Here is a 15,947-nt window from a genome sequence, read left to right as displayed (position 1 = left end):
TCTTCAGGGACAAGGTTTGACGAAGTGCCGTTCTGCAAGTTCGATCCTTGTTCCGCGTGTAAGTTGACAGAAGGCGTGAATCAGTGCCGGGAGGGTGGGGTTCGGCAAAGGATTTTCAAAGTTAGGAATGGCAGTTTATTTGAGGTAATTTCCACACGAAAGGGGGCTATATAGGTTGAGAATGATATTAGAGGCATCGTGTGACCGTGGTGGGCGCGGTCCGATTGGGTCAATTCTTATTTTGTTTACGTTTTCTATGACCCTGGTCTTGCTTTACTAGAAGGTTTTCTAAAGCTCGCTCGATTTAGTCTTCGTAGCTGTCTCATCTTTCGGAGCGGTTCATCTAATCTTCAGTTCGTGCAAGTACCAATCCAGCGAGTACGTATGTTGCAAACTACAGCATATACAAGTGATCACCCACCACCACACCAAACATCGCCACCGAGACCTTCGAAGAGTTTGTTGCCGGGGCCCCGTTTTAACAGTCACCCCATGCGATCCGCACTTTTCATTTATATTCTCACATGTTCAGCCTTCATCGCATCTGCGGGAGCTTATAGCTGTTGCTAGGCCGACATGTGGGCTGATACCTGCTGGAGTTGTAAGACGCGGTCTCAGCAGCATGTTTCCGCCTGGCACAAAATGCACAGTCGGAAACTCGAAAGACGCAAAGGGCAACATCCAAGCTGTCACAAACGTCACCTTCGACACTAACACTCAGCCATTCAAGTTCCGCATCGGCATTGACTCCTAGGGCTATGATACTTTACCCGATGATAAAGTTGTGACTGGCTGGGAGGGATGGGGTGCATACCTGTTTAAAAACCACTTGTTCATGCCCTAGAAACTGGAGTACTGCACTCAGGATTATTCTGCTTAGCCTCAAAAGGTGGGCGCCTACTGGTGTAGGGCTTCTTCTCATGTTATTGAAGCTGTGTTCCAACACCTCAGAGCTCAGGTGCTTGCGCAGATAGTGGCGGGGACGTAGCATTAATTTGCAGATGAAGTCGGGCCCTTTTACGCCGATACTGGTGATATGTTGATAACGCACAGTCATGCAGTGACCTCATCACAATGCTCAGCAGGATGGAATGATACACCGTGAAGTCCTGAGTTGTGACAACGGGAAGGCTCCTCCAGTTGAATAGAACAGGACAGAACACCAATCAACGCTATGGCAGTGAGATAAAATGAGTCCGTTGATTTACCACCACCACCACCACCAGCAGATTTGTGCCAGTTAACCTAGCTAGCATGTACGATCATGTACCCGACAGAAAAACATCTTACGCCTCACTATCGTGAAGCTGGGATAGCTTTATGTGGCTAGGACCAGTTGTGAACGCCACAGGTGCAGCTTACCAGTATACTATTTCTACTCAGCACCGTCTTGTATAATTATTCTAGATAGAACCACTACTTTTACATTTTCTTGGACATACTCTGTGGTTCATCGCCCGCATCCATTTATACATACGCAAGTTCTTTTTCTAATGAAGTAATTTAGTCAATACTCAGCGATATGAGATGCTGCGCCCGGCGCTAGTTCAGATTTTTGGTTCTTCTCACGATAATTATAACAGTAGACGCCCGCGGCATCGAAGCCGGAATGCGTGTTGCTGTTATATGAAGAGTACTACTTTCATCATGAGCACCTTCAAGCCCTCTTCTTTTTTTCCTTTCCACCAAAGAGTTTAGGGAACACCAGCCCCTGTCTTCCGCCACGGCTTACCGCCGAGATAGTCCCTCTAGCCGCTTACGCGATCCTCGAAAGCTGGCTGACCAGTTGCAATCCCGCCGTGCTGACGCACATCCCGGTACCCAAGTCACGTACACTCGGGTCCCTGATAGGCAGCTGAGCAAGTCCTTGGTTTTCCCGTCATCAGCATGCCCGAGAGATGAATGAATGGGGGCCATCGGCGGTTGTTCCCGATCCTTCAGGGGTGGTTGGTTGGGTTGCAGGATTGCCAGAACCCCCCTACGTCAGCAACGCCCTCACGGATCGCCGCGGCGGCGCGTTATAGATAATATAGATAATCCCATACCCACCCCTCTCGCGCGGCCCATCATGAGCACCAACATCCGTTGAAACCAAAGAGCCTTGTAGCATAAGAAATACTGTCGACGATGGTCCCCCGGATGGCGGCCCAGAGCCCGCTGGCGCGGCCTCCAGAAACATCCCCCCCAACCAGCATGGCCGACGCGACGCAGGCCCTCGTCGGCGTCTACGGGTGGTGGTGGTGCCCCGAGGTCCCATCTCCCGGCCCGACGCACTGCGCCCGGACCGCCGCCGGGCTCGACTTCGGCGGCCTCGATGACGTCGTCTTCTCCATCGTGCCCTGCTCCGTCGCCATCCTCTGGGCCCTGCACCGGTGCGCGCGGCTATGGAAGCAGCCGGCGGCGGCGGCGGTGGCCCAGGGGTTCATCCTCCCCGGGCTCTTCCTCATCGGCTGCGCCGTCCTGTCCGTTCTGCTGTGCCTCACCCTGCCTGTTTCACTCTCCGTCGCGCCGGCCTCCGCCGTCCTCGCCTCCGGGCTTCTCCTGGCCTTCCGACAACTTGACCGGCCCGCGTCCTCGCCGCAGGGCTCGCATCTCTTGACGTGTAAAATGGTAAGGGCGGCACCCGTTATCTGACAAATTCTCCCCCCCCCCGGTCGTCGACCGAGCTCACCACTCCGCTTTTTTCTTTCCCACGTAGATCCTCTGGCACGCCCTCGTGGCTTACCAATTCGCCGGCCTGATCTCCTTCATCGGGATCGCCGTCGTTGTCGGCGACCGCTACCCCGACATGAGCGTCAACATCGCCTCGTGGGCCCTCTCCTTCGGCGCCAGCCTCGTGCTCCTGCTCGTCTCGGCCCTGGAGCACGGCCGGTCGCTCGCCCCGTCCGCCCTGCTGCAGACGTTCCTCCTCGTCACCGTCGTCCTGGACGCGGCCCGCATCGCCGGCGCCTGGTTCGACGGCGGCCACATCTTCGACGAGGGGCGGCTGTTAACCATCCGGCTCCTCATCGAGGTCGCCCTGCTGTTCGCCGAGTCGAGCGCCAAGGCCGCCGTCATCGCCGTCCCCGCCCGCAGGCAGGCCTCCCGGGAGGAGGTGGCGGGCATCTTCGGCAAGTGCCTCGCGCTGTGGGTGAACCCGCTGCTGGCGTCGGGATGGCGCAAGGACCTCACGCTCGACGATTTCGAGCCGCTCGACGAGCCCCTATCCGGCGACAAGGTGCTGGGGAGGCTTTCCTCGGCCTGGCAGAAAGGTTCGTCAGCTCGTCCCCCGTCTCTCCCAGGCATAAGACAAAGAGCGCTCAACAGTGTCTTCACCGGCCAGTGAACCAGGACCGGGACCACGCTCTCGGCATAGCCGTCCTGCGAACTTTCTGGGCCGAGATCCTAGTCATCCACATTCCCCGCCTCATCATGGTCGGCCTCGGCCTCGCGCAGCCGTTGCTGGTGCAGACGACGCTCACGTACATCCAGAACCACGAAAATAAACCCGCCAGCTACGGCCGTTGGCTCATCGCCGCTTTCTTCCTGAACTACGTCGGACTAGCCGTGAGTTGAAAAAGAAAAAATTCATTGCAGATGACCCGGCGCAGCCATTGATAGCGCTGACAAGGCTAGCCCAGATATCCACGCAGCAGTACGAGCAGCGCGTCAACCGACTCATCACCCGAGTGCGGGGCGCCCTCATCGCCATCATCTACCAGAACATGCTCTCCCTCCGCGCCGAGACGGGCAACGCACAGGCTGCCGTCTCCCTGATGAGCACCGAGGTGGACCGCATCACCGTGGCTGGCCAGTGGACGCTGTCCATCGTCCCAGCCCTGCTCCATCTGGGGTTCGCGTTCTGGATCCTCGGCGGCCAGCTCGGCGGCGCCAGCGTCGCGCCCGTGGTCGTCGCAGCCTGTGAGTCCGCCGTCCTCCCAGGATGGGCCGTTCAATGACCAAGGGACGGGAGATGAAACTGATCCGTGACCAGCGTGTGTGTTCGTCGGACTGAAAGTCGGCCAACGGATACCCCCGCTCCAGCGCAAATGGATGCAGGCGATCCAGAAACGCGTCGGCATCACCACCGAGATCATCGGCTCGATGAAGGGCGTCAAGATGAGCGGCCTGTCTGCCACCGCCCAGGACCAGATCCAGGGCCTCCGCGATTTCGAGCTCGACGAGTCCAAGAATTTCAGAAGGATGCAGATTCTCAATGTGACGGTCGGTAAGTCACACTGGTCGACCCCCCCCCCTTTCAACACGGTGCTTGATTATCATACCAGCTTCTCTCATTAATGGCTAACGTCGCCTAGGACAATTCCCATCCATCATGACGCCTCCCATCACCTTCGCGGCCTTCGCCATCGTCCAGAAGCTGTCCGACGGGGAGCCCCTCAACGTGGTCCAGGCCTTCACCTCCCTCAGCCTGCTCGGCATGCTAATCAACCCCGTCGGCGAGCTCGTCACGTTGCCAAACAACCTGGGGTCCGTCATCGGGTGCCTGGACCGCATCCAGGAGTTCTTGGTCAAAGAGAAGCGGGACGACTACCGCCGGTTCACACCGCAGACGCCCCGAGACCCGCCGCACGGGGTCGGCGCGTCGGAACCACCCCCGGCAGACCCCCAGCCGCTGATCAAAGTCTCGGGGGGGTCTTTCGGCTGGGACAGCGCCGCGCCGGTCCTGCAAGCCGTGGACCTCGAGATCCCCGCCTCGACCCTCACGATGCTCGTCGGCCCCGTCGGGTCCGGCAAGTCCACCCTGCTCAAGTCCATCGTCGGGGAGACCTACCGCATCGCCGGGTCCGTCGAGTACTTCACCACCGCCAGCGGCGCGGACGCGGACACGGTCGTGGCCTACTGCGACCAGGAGGCCTGGATCCTCAACCAGAGCATCAAGGACAACATCTTTGGCGGTAGCGAATACGACCCCGTCCTCTACAGCCGCGTCATCCAGGCATGCCAGCTGGATGAGGACCTCAGCCTGCTGCCCCGGGGCGACGAGACGCTCGTCGGGAGCTCGGGCGCCGCCCTCAGCGGCGGACAGAAGCAACGTATCGTAAGGCGCTCCCCCCTCCCCCCTCCCCCCTATTGACAACAACGAATGCTGTACTTTGCTGACACGGGGGTTACGCTGAGGCAGGCACTCGCCAGAGCGGTCTACAGCGGGAAGCAAGTCATCATCATGGACGACAACCTGAAGGGTCTCGACTCGAACACCGCCTCCAGGTGCTTCGACGCGCTGTTCGGCGCCGGCGGCCTCCTGCGAGAACGGAACCAAGCCGTCCTGTTCGCGACGCATAACGGTGCATATCCATCCCCTTCGTCTCTCCACCCTCGAGCTTCAGAACACTGACACTACCACCGCAGCGCAATGGCTCCCTTCCGCCAACACCATCATCGCCCTCGGCAGCGACGGCAGGGTCTCGGAAAGGGGCTCGTACGAAGAGCTGAGAAAGAGCGGGGGATACGTCGGCACGCTCCAGGTCTCGCAGCAGGGAGGGCGGCAGGCCAAGGAGAACGGCGCCGGCGAGCTGGACGACAAACCCGTCTCCTCCTCGGCCGCGGCTGCAGCCGCCGCGCCAGACGCCTCCAAGACGCCCAACGCCCCGGGAGCCGCCAACACGAGCGCCCTTGCGTACTACATCAAGTCTATGGGGGTGTCCTCGTTCGCCCTGTTCTTCGTCATGGTGCTTCTTCAGACGTCTTGCCGGACCATGCAGAGTACGACCAGAAAGCCCTTCCCCTGTCGCGGAGCATATAACTGACTTTTCTTGTTGCAATAAGGGGTCTGGGTCAAGTACTGGGTCGCGGCCAACGAGGCCGGCGGCGAGGAGAACCTGGCCCTGTGGGCGGGCATGTACGTCGGCTGGGGCTTTCTGACGGAGGCCGCCGTCGCCGCCGAGATTTTGTGAGTAAAACAAAAAAGCACACCGGAGATCCCCCTTTCGATGCGAAGCGTGTGCTGACGGGGTGGGTGTTTGTTCTCTCCAAGCTGGTTCCTCGTCGTCATCATTCCTCACTCGGCCAAGGGGCTTCACTTTCGCATTCTAAAGGCCGCATTTGCGTAAGTTTCTTCTATTCTTCTGGCGACGGTGTGTCCGCTGTTGTTTGCAAGTTATGGTTGACCCGGTACTCCAGCGCGCCGTTGTCCTTCTTCGTCAAGGCTGATACGGGCGTCATCATCAACCGGTAGGTACTCCCTTCCTGGCCTCCGCATCGCTTCGGGAACCCCCTTGAACTGATAATCCGCCACTAGATTCAGCCAGGACATGAACCTCATCGACGTGCCGCTCCCAATCGCGTTCCTCCTAACAAGCGACAGTAAGAAGTTCCCTCTCATATGCCCGGATGGCTTGTACAACAGGTCTAGCCGTAGATGCTAACCCACGCGCCAGCCCTCACCTTGACCATCGCAGACATCATCCTCACCTGCGTCGCGACGGGCTACCTTGCCCTCGCCGTGCCCTTCCTTGCTGCCGTTCTCTGGGCGATACAGCACATCTACCTCCGCACCTCGCGTCAGGTGCGCCTTCTCGACCTCGAGGCCAAGGCGCCCGTCTTCTCACACTTCGTCGCCTCCTTCTCCGGGCTCGTCACCGTCCGCGCCCTCGGTTGGGCCGGCCGTGCCCGCGACGAGAACCTCGCGCGGCTCGACCGCTCCCAGCGTGCCTTTTACGCTATGGGAAGCCTGCAGAAGTGGCTGCTCCTTGTGCTCAACCTCACCGTCGCCGGGCTCGCCGTTCTGCTCGTCAGCACGGCCGTGGCGCTGCGGGACACCGTCGACCCCGGCCTGCTCGGCGTGGCGCTCGTCAGCGTCATGGGCTTCGGGCAGCTGCTGACGGGGCTCCTGGGCAACTGGGCGATGCTTGACACGAGCCTGGGTGCCGTGGCTAGGATCAGGGAATTCGAGACGGAGACGCCCTCGGAGGAAAAGGACGACAAGACCCTGGAGGCTTTTGGGGAATGGCCGCTGAAGGGGCAGATCGACATGATCAATATCTCGGCGGCCTACGACGACCACCGGGTCCTCAGCGGCATCAACCTCTCGATCAAGTCGGGCGAGAAGGTGGCTGTCTGCGGTCGCACTGGCAGCGGCAAGTCCACCCTACTGGCGCTTCTCCTCCGGCTGCACGAGCCGTCGACGGGAGCGATCGAGATCGACGGCGTAGACATCGCGAGCGTGCCCGTCAAACAGCTCCGCGGGTCCCTCGTGGCGCTCCCTCGAGACCCGCTCTTCCTGCCCGGAACGGTGCGCCGGAACCTCGACCCATTCGGCGCCCGCGACGACGCCGCCGTCTGGGGCGCGCTGGAGAAGACGGGGCTCAAGAGCCTCTTTGAGGATAAGGGAGGGTTGGAAGCGGACCTGAACATGGACCGGCTTAGCGCGGGGCAGAAGCAGTTGTTTTGCATGGCGAGGGCCATCGTGAGGGAGAGCCGTGTTCTCTTGCTCGACGAAGCGACCAGCAGGTGAATTCTTCTCAGAATCTTGGACAGTGGGTAAGATTACAAGCTAACATTCCAATAGTCTCGACCAAGCGACGGAGCAGGTTGTCCAAGACCTCATCCGGAGCGAATTTCAAAGCTGGACCGTCGTGGTCATTGCCCATCGCCTCAAGACCGTTGTAGACTTTGATAAGATTGTGACGCTTCAGGACGGACGAGTTGCCGAGTTTGATCATCCCAAGACATTGCTCGAGAAGGGGGGCCTCTTTGCCTCCATGTGGAAGCTTCAAGAGGGATGAGCATAGCTGGTAATCCGATTGGCGACGGTGGGAAGAGTCGTGGAACGTTTCTGTTCCTCTGTTAGGAGCATATCGCCGATTCGCGGGGGAAGGATATAGATGGACTCATTATATGCGGGCATTATCTCATTATTTTCGTGTCTTGGTTGGTCGTATTTCCAGTTATTTGATTTTCTTTTTGGGGTTCCCAATGGCCTCGGTCGCTCATTTGCTCTTCATACTCTCGGCCGCCTTCGCGGCAAGACGCTTGACCTCTTCGTCCCCCAGCGAGGCGTGCGCCGACGCGAACGCCTCGGCCCATGCGTTCCACCTCTCCTCGTTCAAACCCTTCCAATCGCGGTCGGCGAACTTGGCGCCGGCCTTGCCCGACTTGGCATCGAAGTTGCGGTTCTTGGCGCTCAGCTTCTGCAGCGCATCACCGGAGTAGGTGATCCAGAGGGAGGCTTGCCTCACCGCGGCAGCGACGTCTGCGCCAGCGGGGTGCTCTTCCTCAAAGGCTGTGCGCAGGGTCCAGAGGCCGTAGAGGGAGAAGTCAAAGGGGTCCTGGGGGTTGTTGAGGTCGGCGAGAGTCGTCAGTTGGGCGGCGAGGGCGGAAAGGTTGTCCCAGGCTGCCTTCTCGTCTTTGGACGCGGATGCGTCGAGAGCGTCTGATATATAGTTAGTGCCGTCAGCTATACAATACGAGTGTGAAGCATTTCCGTCGTGTAATGGACTATCTTGAGAGACAAGTGTTAAGCGAGCGACGTACCAAAGTTCCACAAGTCACGGGCGACCCAGCCAAAGGTAGGAAGATCCTTCCAGACGACCTGGTTGCTCAGCTTGAGAGGCTGGCCGTCCGAGGCCGTGACCGTCGTATCGCGCAGACGTTGCAGAAAATGGACTAGGGGACCCTGCTTCTCGGGAGGGGTTTGCTTGGCGACAGCAAAGACGGCATTATACATGTCCCAGAGGAAGTCCTCAATTTCGGACTGAGAATTCTTTGCAAGGGTGTTGAATTCCTGGACCGTGTCGTCGATGGCCTTCTCACTGGTATCACCGGACTTGACGAAGGCGTCAAGGGTCTTGTAGGCGGGCAGCGCCGCGATGGCGGCATTTACGCTCATTCTGGGAGTATCTTGAGTGGTGAGAGAGAATGCGCAGGATAGTTGAAGTTGAGATGAGAGATTACTGGGATGGTGAAGGTGAAGGTGACAGATGTGACAGACTGACGGCGGCAGCGGTGCTAGTAGTGTCGATGGCGGCTTTATGGCGATGTCGCAAATGGAAGATGGAAACTTTGGACGAGGCCAAACGCGGCCCATGTGGATGCAGCGCTGCTTCACTGACGTCGCCAGCGTCGAGAGCCGTGTTTGGCGATGACGCACTGTGTGGGGTCGACTCCGCGCGGGGGGAAGAGGCAGTGGGGAGGAGGTGCAGACAGCAAAAGCAGGAACGATGAACACGCAAACCCCGTAGCCCCTGGCGTTCAGGTCGACGAGTATGGCTGAGGCTGAGGCTGCGGCGTTGGTGGAAATTTCCCAAGACAAGTAAGTGCCTGACTAGATAGGAAAGAAGGCATTTACCAAAGGAAGGTAGGTATCACGGTATCTACCGAGGTACGTATCCAAGGCAGGCCCACTCAAGGTCTCACATACATACTTACCTAGTACCTAGGTAATAGTACTTGCAGAAAGGAAGGGACGTGTTTCCTTCCGCCCTCGCTATTGGACACCAACAACTAGCTAGTGCTTGCCTTCAGTCGACCGGCTCCTGCCGCTGTGCTCGTCCAGAAATCCCAAGGAAAGAAGCGCTGCGAGGAAGGGGACCAAGGACCAATAAAAGCACACGCATTTGTGAGAAAGAGTGGGGGTCGGCGGCCTCTGGAAATCCAAAATGCAAGCATCACTACGGAGTACCGGTAGGTAATACTTTCCTTCGCAAGTAAGCTTATATTCCTAGTCAAGCAACGATTCAATGTGAACCTTGGTGCACGTGACAGGCTGGGTTGGGGTTCAGGTTCAGGTTCAGGTTCATGCACGGCAAATCATCAGGCCTCAGGTATCCATTCCCTCTCTGTCTTATTGCATTGCATTGCTCTGCTTGCTCCTTGAGCTCAGATTGGCTTCGCATGCGAGCATCAGGCCTTGGCCGCCTGAAATGAAAAGAATAACAGAATTTGGACCTGAAGCGGGCTTGTGTCTGGTGTGTGTTATTGAGTGTATCCGTAGAGATGTCCGGATCATCCCCCGACTTGGCGAACGGTAATTGGGCGCCGTGCCAAGCAAAGCTATTCCATTCACCCAATCCGCGCAAGTTGTCTCGAAGTCTCGTTCCATGCTCGAAACCCCCCCACCCTCTCTTGGTCAGTCAAACAAACAAGGCTGGGCTGTCGTTCTTCTTAGTCGCGGCTCGGCCCTCTTTCCCCTTGTTTCCCCCTCCGGATTGTTCCCACACTCACTCCTCGTTTGTTTGTTTGTTTCCATCGCGGCATTGACGGAGCCATTCAATCGGCAAAACCTTCTCGGACAACTTGTCGACGTTCCCCCCACGCGACCCAAGCCTCACCTTCATATCCCGGCATCTCATCCACGACGAGTCTGTCTCGCTAGTCCATTTCACCAACTTCACGAACCTCATTCTTCACTTCCTTATTCTTCACGAACCTCACTCTCACACGTCACGTACTCACATACACACACATACACACACACACAGCGCCGTCGCCCATCATGGTCTGCCTCAAGCCCGCCTTCCTCTTCTCCCTGTGTGCCATCTTCGCCGTCGCCGACCCCGTCCTCGACTCCGACCTGGCCCTCGAGAAGCGCCAGGGCGTCATCTCAATCGGCGATGCCGTCTGCGGCGACAACAGCTACAGCCGGCAACAGATCGAGGAGGCCACCGCCGAGGGCTGCCGCCTCTACTTCGCCGGAAAGCAGGTCGGCAGCAGCGAGTACCCCCACCGCTTCAACAACCGCGAGAACCTCGTCCTCGCCACCGCCGGTCCCTACCAGGAGTTCCCCATCATCCCCTCTGGAAACTACACCGGACGTACGTCTTTTGCCCCCAATCCTCTTTCGGGCACGTCGTTGTGATACCATCGCCCCCGCTGACATGCGCCCTCAGGATCTCCCGGCCCCGACCGCGTCATCCTCGACCCCAACTACCGCGGAAATTGCGTCAACGCCGGCATCATGACGCACACCGGCGCCACGGACCGCAACGGCTTCATCGCTTGTAATTCGACCGGGTCGTCGTCGGGGCCCAATGGCTCTTCCGCTGGGTCCACCCTCTCGGCCTCGGCATCACTCGGCGCAGCCGTGTGCATTCTGTCCATGCTGGCTCTCACTGCATGATGAAAATGCGTGCAAGAGGATGCCGAGAGTAAGACCCGGCCCATGCTGACCGGGAATTCGCCGCGACCCGGTCCAGTCCCCCCTGGACCTCATCCGGGCCGGTCCCCGACTGAGAGATATGACGATGATAGAGAAGTAGGAACAGCACCGCTTCCCCCCCCTTTGATTTGACTGGGAGAGAGCATCACGCAGGAAACATATACAGATGTGATGAAGAAGACCGTCTCCTGTTCTGAATATTGGTTTCATGCCCGACCCCAAAGTCGCGCGCACGCATGTTTTTTCTTTTCTTTTCTTTTTTCTCTGCTCATCGCCACGGGACACCCAATCGGCCCGTAGAGCTTCTGAAGAAATGCCTTCACCAGGTATCGATTTCAGCCAAGGCGACAGCACCGATGGGATGATTAGGACCCGGCATGTTATCGCACGTCACTTTCAGATTACTACGTAGCAAGCGAATGTGTCTTGTTCAGTGGCCAACATTGAAAACAATCCCACTGTTCTTATCCCACCGATCGTAGGCTTGCCGAACCCTCCCAATCGTACAGCATCATTCCGCTCTATGAACCCCGTGATGAGGAGGTGACAGTGTTCAAGAGAGACATCGAGGATGAAGTTAGTATCAAGCCACTCCCGCCTTATCATAGTCCTCCATCCAATTACAACCCCTGCTAGAGACTATTTATGTGACCCCACTCGGGCGTTGCTTACTTGCCTCAACACCACGTCTGCCTGCTCGTCAGCTTCGACTCAAAATCTCGTGCCATGCTGCTTCACCCCGCACCCGTAGACTCAGACACACAGCAATCCTAGTGTCTCTCCTCCCATGAGCCGCCGTTCACGACAACCCCCATCAAAGATGATCTGCGAGTTCTGCCGCTCCACTGTGCTTGAGTCCGAGCGGAGATGGGACTACCACCACCGGCACGTAGCCTCTTTCGAGGCCTCGGTGCGATCGGGGTGTCTTTTCTGCACGCGGCTCGCCAAGGGGCTCGGGAACTTGAGCTCCTGGTTTGACAGCGACCACGACATCAACGCTGTGTACCGCTGGAACATCCGTCAGGCGTACAGTAACAGAGACACGCAGAGCCACGTCTCTGTCAGGTTCAGGCCGGTGCCCGGCAGGAATGATGGCGCCAAGAGAAGCGAACATCTCCCAGACGTGCAGTTCCACATGTATCCCAAAGATGGTGAGGGGCCGGCTCAGTTCATCAAAATACAAAGGAGAGGAAGAATATATACAAAAAAGAATATGTCTCCCGGGGCCACCCAAATGCGCTAATCATAAGCATAACCCAGACTTTGTGACGGATCTTGATGAAACAAATCTCGGCACCGGCACGGACTCTGACCAGGCGCTGAGGCAAATGAGGGCGTGGATGGACGACTGCGTCAACCACCACCCCGAGTGCACCAGGCGCCACGCCAGCCGCGAGTTCGTGCCTACGCGCGTTCTGGACGTCGGGCACCCCGGGGACGACGACGACGCCGCCGCCGCCTGGCCGCCGTCCCACGTCCGCGTCATCGACACAAACAAGACCCCCATCCGCGCGCCCTACCTCACCCTGAGCCACTGCTGGGGCGACGGGGCCTTTGTCCAGCTCACCGCGGACAACCTCGGCGCCTTCACCACCCGCGGCGTCCCGTGGGAGGACGACGCCGAAGGCGGCAGTCGCGGGATCAGCAGCAACGCCACCTTTGCGCAGGCCCTGCGCGTCGTCCGCCAGCTGGGCCAGCGCTACATCTGGATCGACTCGCTCTGCATCATCCAGGGCAAGGGGTCCAAGGGCGCCCACGTCGAGGACTGGAAGGCCCAGGCGCCGCTGATGCACAAGGTCTACCGCAACTCGTTCTGCAACATCGCCGCCGCCGACTCTAGGAACCACACCGAGGGCCTGTTCCGCCCGCGGCTGCGGCACGGTTTCGCGCCCGTCTACTACGCCAGCCGCACGCCGTCGAGGGTCTTTGGCGACGCCGTCTGGAGGGTGCTGGAGCACGATCATTGGGACAGAGGCCTTCTGAGCCGCCACCTCTACACCCGCGGCTGGGTCTTTCAAGGTAAGTCGATCGACCCCTCCCTCTGTTTCTCCCCCTTTCCCACTCGGCCACTTGGGCCGCTCAAAACATCGCTCACAAACCCTCCCTCCCCCCTTCGCAGAAAGGCTCCTCTCCCCACGCCTCCTCCACTTCGGCGCGGGCCAGGTGTTCTGGGACTGCGCGGCGCTGAGCGCGTCCGAGAGCCTGCCCGACGGCCTCCCTGCTGCCCTCGACGACGCCGCCGCCGCCGCCACCCACCGCAGCTGGCGCCGTCAGCTCCAGGGCGCCGCGCTCTCCGTGCCGTCCCTGGCCAGCTCAACGGCGGACTCGATCCGCGGCTTCTGGAAGGACGCCGTGCGCGCCTACACCGGCTGCGACCTGACCTTCTCCAGCGATAGGCTGGCCGCCGTTTGGGGCGTCGCGAAGCTCGTGCGGGACGCCCTGGGCGAGGAGTACGGCGCCGGTCTGTGGACAAACGGGCTGCACGAGCAGCTCGCGTGGCGGGTGGCGGATGACCGGAGGGCCAGCGAGAAGGGAGGAAGCGCCGGCGGCGGGTTCCCGTCCTGGTCGTGGGCGTCTGTGAAAGGCGCCGTGGAGGTTGCGCCGCCGGTCCCGGACCTGCCGCGGTTTTATATCGCCTCGGGGCACGATGGGGGCGCTCTCAGGTTTCTGCTGAAGAACGGCATCTTTGGACGGTTCGAGGGGGAGCACTCGGCCTCGTGGAAGGAGGAGCTTGTGATTATGGCGAGGAAGCTGGAGGAGACGTCGACCAAGATGTCCAGGAAGGTCGCGGCGAAGGCCAGCGTCGCCTTTGCTCCGATCCTGGAGGAGTCCTCTGACGCGAAAGGCCACGAGGACCTGGATAAACAGCCTGGTCTGGGGGGAGAGGAAGACCTCAAAATCGAAGGATCGGACGCCAAAGACCCTCCCAGAGGGCCTTCACAGAACGAGACGGGAATTGGGAGAGACGAACCCAAAGACTCCGGGTCTACAAACCCAGGTCCCGGCAGCAAGGAGGTCGCGAAGAAGGGGTCCAACGCAGACATACCGTCAGAGCTTCTGTCCAACGAAATCGCCATCCAGACGCACATCTGCAAGGGCACCCTCCAGCCGGCGGCCGTCGAGGACGGGGAGTGGACGGTAGCCGTCGAGGGCGTGACACAGGACGACGCCGTCGTGGAAGCCTTCCCGGATACCCTACCCCGCGAGAGCAGCGTCCCGTGCGAGCTCCTCTTGCTGGCGGTCTCGAGGGAGGTGTGCGACGAGCTGGGCGACTGGGTCCCCGACGACGGGTACTTCGAGGAGGACGACATATTCGGCACGCAATACACGGGAAGCGCGCTCCTCGTCGAGAGGGCCGGGGAGGACCGCTTTAGAAGGGTTGGCGCCGTGCTCTTTCGTCAGCTTGATGCGGACAGTTGGCGGAGTTTCCGACGGGCTTGCGGGCAGGACGATGAGATGATGGAGGGGGAGCTCGACGTTGGCGATGGTCAGAAGGTCTGGCTGTTATGAAATCATATAGATAAGGGTTTGTGTCAACAGGCCCTTCATTGTCGCAGGTTTCGTATTGAACTATGGCAAGGAAAAGACTAATGAAGGTAACTGATGACCACGGCTGCAAGTAAGAGAAAAGTGAGGGATCGTGAATAATGTGCCTGTTTCGAAACACACATACTCGTGTCATGAGATGAGGAACAGCGAAGCTGGCTTGGCGTTGTTCCTTGTCCCAAGATATCTCGGCACTTCATCTCTTAAAAATGAAGCCATATTTCAGAAAATCCTCTCATAACTTCATCCAAGACAGCCACAGCGCTGCGTGGTCATGAGGCGTTGTTGGAAAGAAGGTGTCTCGTCCTCACCAGAACATGGGGGATTGGCGGGAAAGTGCATGAGTCATCAATGGACCCGCTCGAATGCTTGACGATGAGCCTTTTGGACCACATTTCATCACGACTTGGCATGTCACGCCCTTCGTGTCAACCGATGCAGTAGAAGCCGCTGGAACAGTCGAGATCCGTAAGAGCACACGTACTGTGGCATATATAGACATCTGCTTTTGCCTCGGAGTTTGACGACGGAGACAAGTCCAAGGGCCAGGGAAAACCACAGTATTACTCGTTGCACAAAAATGGCGTCGGCAGCGTCCCGGACATATCTGGCCTTCCAGCACAACGCCAAGCTGCACACCCTCAAGACCGTCGTCACCGCCGTCCGCCCCTTCGCCGAACTCGAGGAGGCCAACCGCCAGCTCTACAAGGACGGCGGCGAACATGACCACGTCGTCGTCACGGAACAGACCATCTTCCATCCCCAGGGCGGCGGCCAGCCCTCCGACGTCGGCGCCATGACGACGCCCGCCGGCGGCTCCTCCTTCGCCGTCGCCTCGGCCCGCATGGACGCCGTCCGCGACGCCAGGTGCTGCACTTTGGCCGCTTCCGCGACGGCGCCGCGCCCTTCCGCGCGGGCGACGAGGTCGAGCAGGCCATCGACAGGTATCCGCCGTTGCTCTACTCGCGCCTGCACACGGCGGCACGTCCTCGTGCCGCCGCTGATAAGGATGTATTCTACATTTGTAAGATTTCTTCACTAACTCATGATAAGTTAGAAAATATATGCTACAAGTCTGATCATTTTTCTAGTTGGACCCCCGCCCATATTTATGAGCTTATCTTTGTCTAGATTCATAAGTTTGCTATGATGCTCCCAGAAAATTCTGGTCCGAAATATCAGTGCATGACGCCGAAAAGGTTTGTTGGACAATTGCACTAGGCTAGTAGGGCCGTCCCTCGTGGTATTGGTAACACTTCCCAGTGGATTTCGTTAGTTCCCAGGCGTACACTAAGGGGGCCTTAGT

At 58.9% G+C, this 15,947-nt stretch overlaps 5 protein-coding genes across 5 annotated transcripts; 4 read left to right on the top strand and 1 right to left on the bottom strand.

Moving 5' to 3' along the window:
- Positions 1 to 2,193: 2,193 nt before the first annotated feature.
- On the top strand, positions 2,194 to 7,724 carry GLRG_06008 (ABC transporter; the record flags this gene model as incomplete). Its single annotated transcript, XM_008096693.1, has 14 exons — positions 2,194 to 2,610; positions 2,699 to 3,251; positions 3,323 to 3,546; positions 3,621 to 3,900; positions 3,974 to 4,207; positions 4,296 to 5,038; positions 5,123 to 5,285; positions 5,350 to 5,703; positions 5,767 to 5,890; positions 5,975 to 6,046; positions 6,121 to 6,171; positions 6,239 to 6,303; positions 6,378 to 7,449; positions 7,508 to 7,724. 14 exons carry the CDS (start codon positions 2,194 to 2,196, stop codon positions 7,722 to 7,724), a joined length of 4,569 nt encoding a protein of 1,522 aa, XP_008094884.1.
- A 204-nt stretch (positions 7,725 to 7,928) lies between these two features.
- Positions 7,929 to 8,827, bottom strand: GLRG_06007 (uncharacterized protein; the record flags this gene model as incomplete). Its single annotated transcript, XM_008096692.1, has 2 exons — positions 7,929 to 8,371; positions 8,473 to 8,827. The coding sequence occupies 2 exons, from the start codon at positions 8,825 to 8,827 to the stop codon at positions 7,929 to 7,931; spliced, it is 798 nt and encodes a 265-aa protein (XP_008094883.1).
- A 1,605-nt stretch (positions 8,828 to 10,432) lies between these two features.
- On the top strand, positions 10,433 to 11,056 carry GLRG_06006 (ribonuclease; the record flags this gene model as incomplete). The annotated part of the gene is made up of 2 exons (XM_008096691.1): positions 10,433 to 10,751; positions 10,827 to 11,056. 2 exons carry the CDS (start codon positions 10,433 to 10,435, stop codon positions 11,054 to 11,056), a joined length of 549 nt encoding a protein of 182 aa, XP_008094882.1.
- Positions 11,057 to 11,915: 859 nt separating this feature from the next.
- Positions 11,916 to 14,605, top strand: GLRG_06005 (heterokaryon incompatibility protein; the record flags this gene model as incomplete). The annotated part of the gene is made up of 3 exons (XM_008096690.1): positions 11,916 to 12,246; positions 12,356 to 13,114; positions 13,215 to 14,605. 3 exons carry the CDS (start codon positions 11,916 to 11,918, stop codon positions 14,603 to 14,605), a joined length of 2,481 nt encoding a protein of 826 aa, XP_008094881.1.
- A 616-nt stretch (positions 14,606 to 15,221) lies between these two features.
- On the top strand, positions 15,222 to 15,683 carry GLRG_06004 (uncharacterized protein; the record flags this gene model as incomplete). Its single annotated transcript, XM_008096689.1, has 1 exon — positions 15,222 to 15,683. One exon carries the CDS (start codon positions 15,222 to 15,224, stop codon positions 15,681 to 15,683), a length of 462 nt encoding a protein of 153 aa, XP_008094880.1.
- Between the last annotated feature and the right edge of the window lie 264 nt (positions 15,684 to 15,947).

The sequence above is a fragment of the Colletotrichum graminicola genome (genome assembly GCF_000149035.1).
Source record: "Colletotrichum graminicola M1.001 genomic scaffold supercont1.21, whole genome shotgun sequence".
Classification (NCBI taxonomy): Eukaryota; Fungi; Ascomycota; class Sordariomycetes; order Glomerellales; family Glomerellaceae; genus Colletotrichum; species Colletotrichum graminicola.
This window is presented reverse-complemented; position numbering and strand designations above follow the sequence as displayed.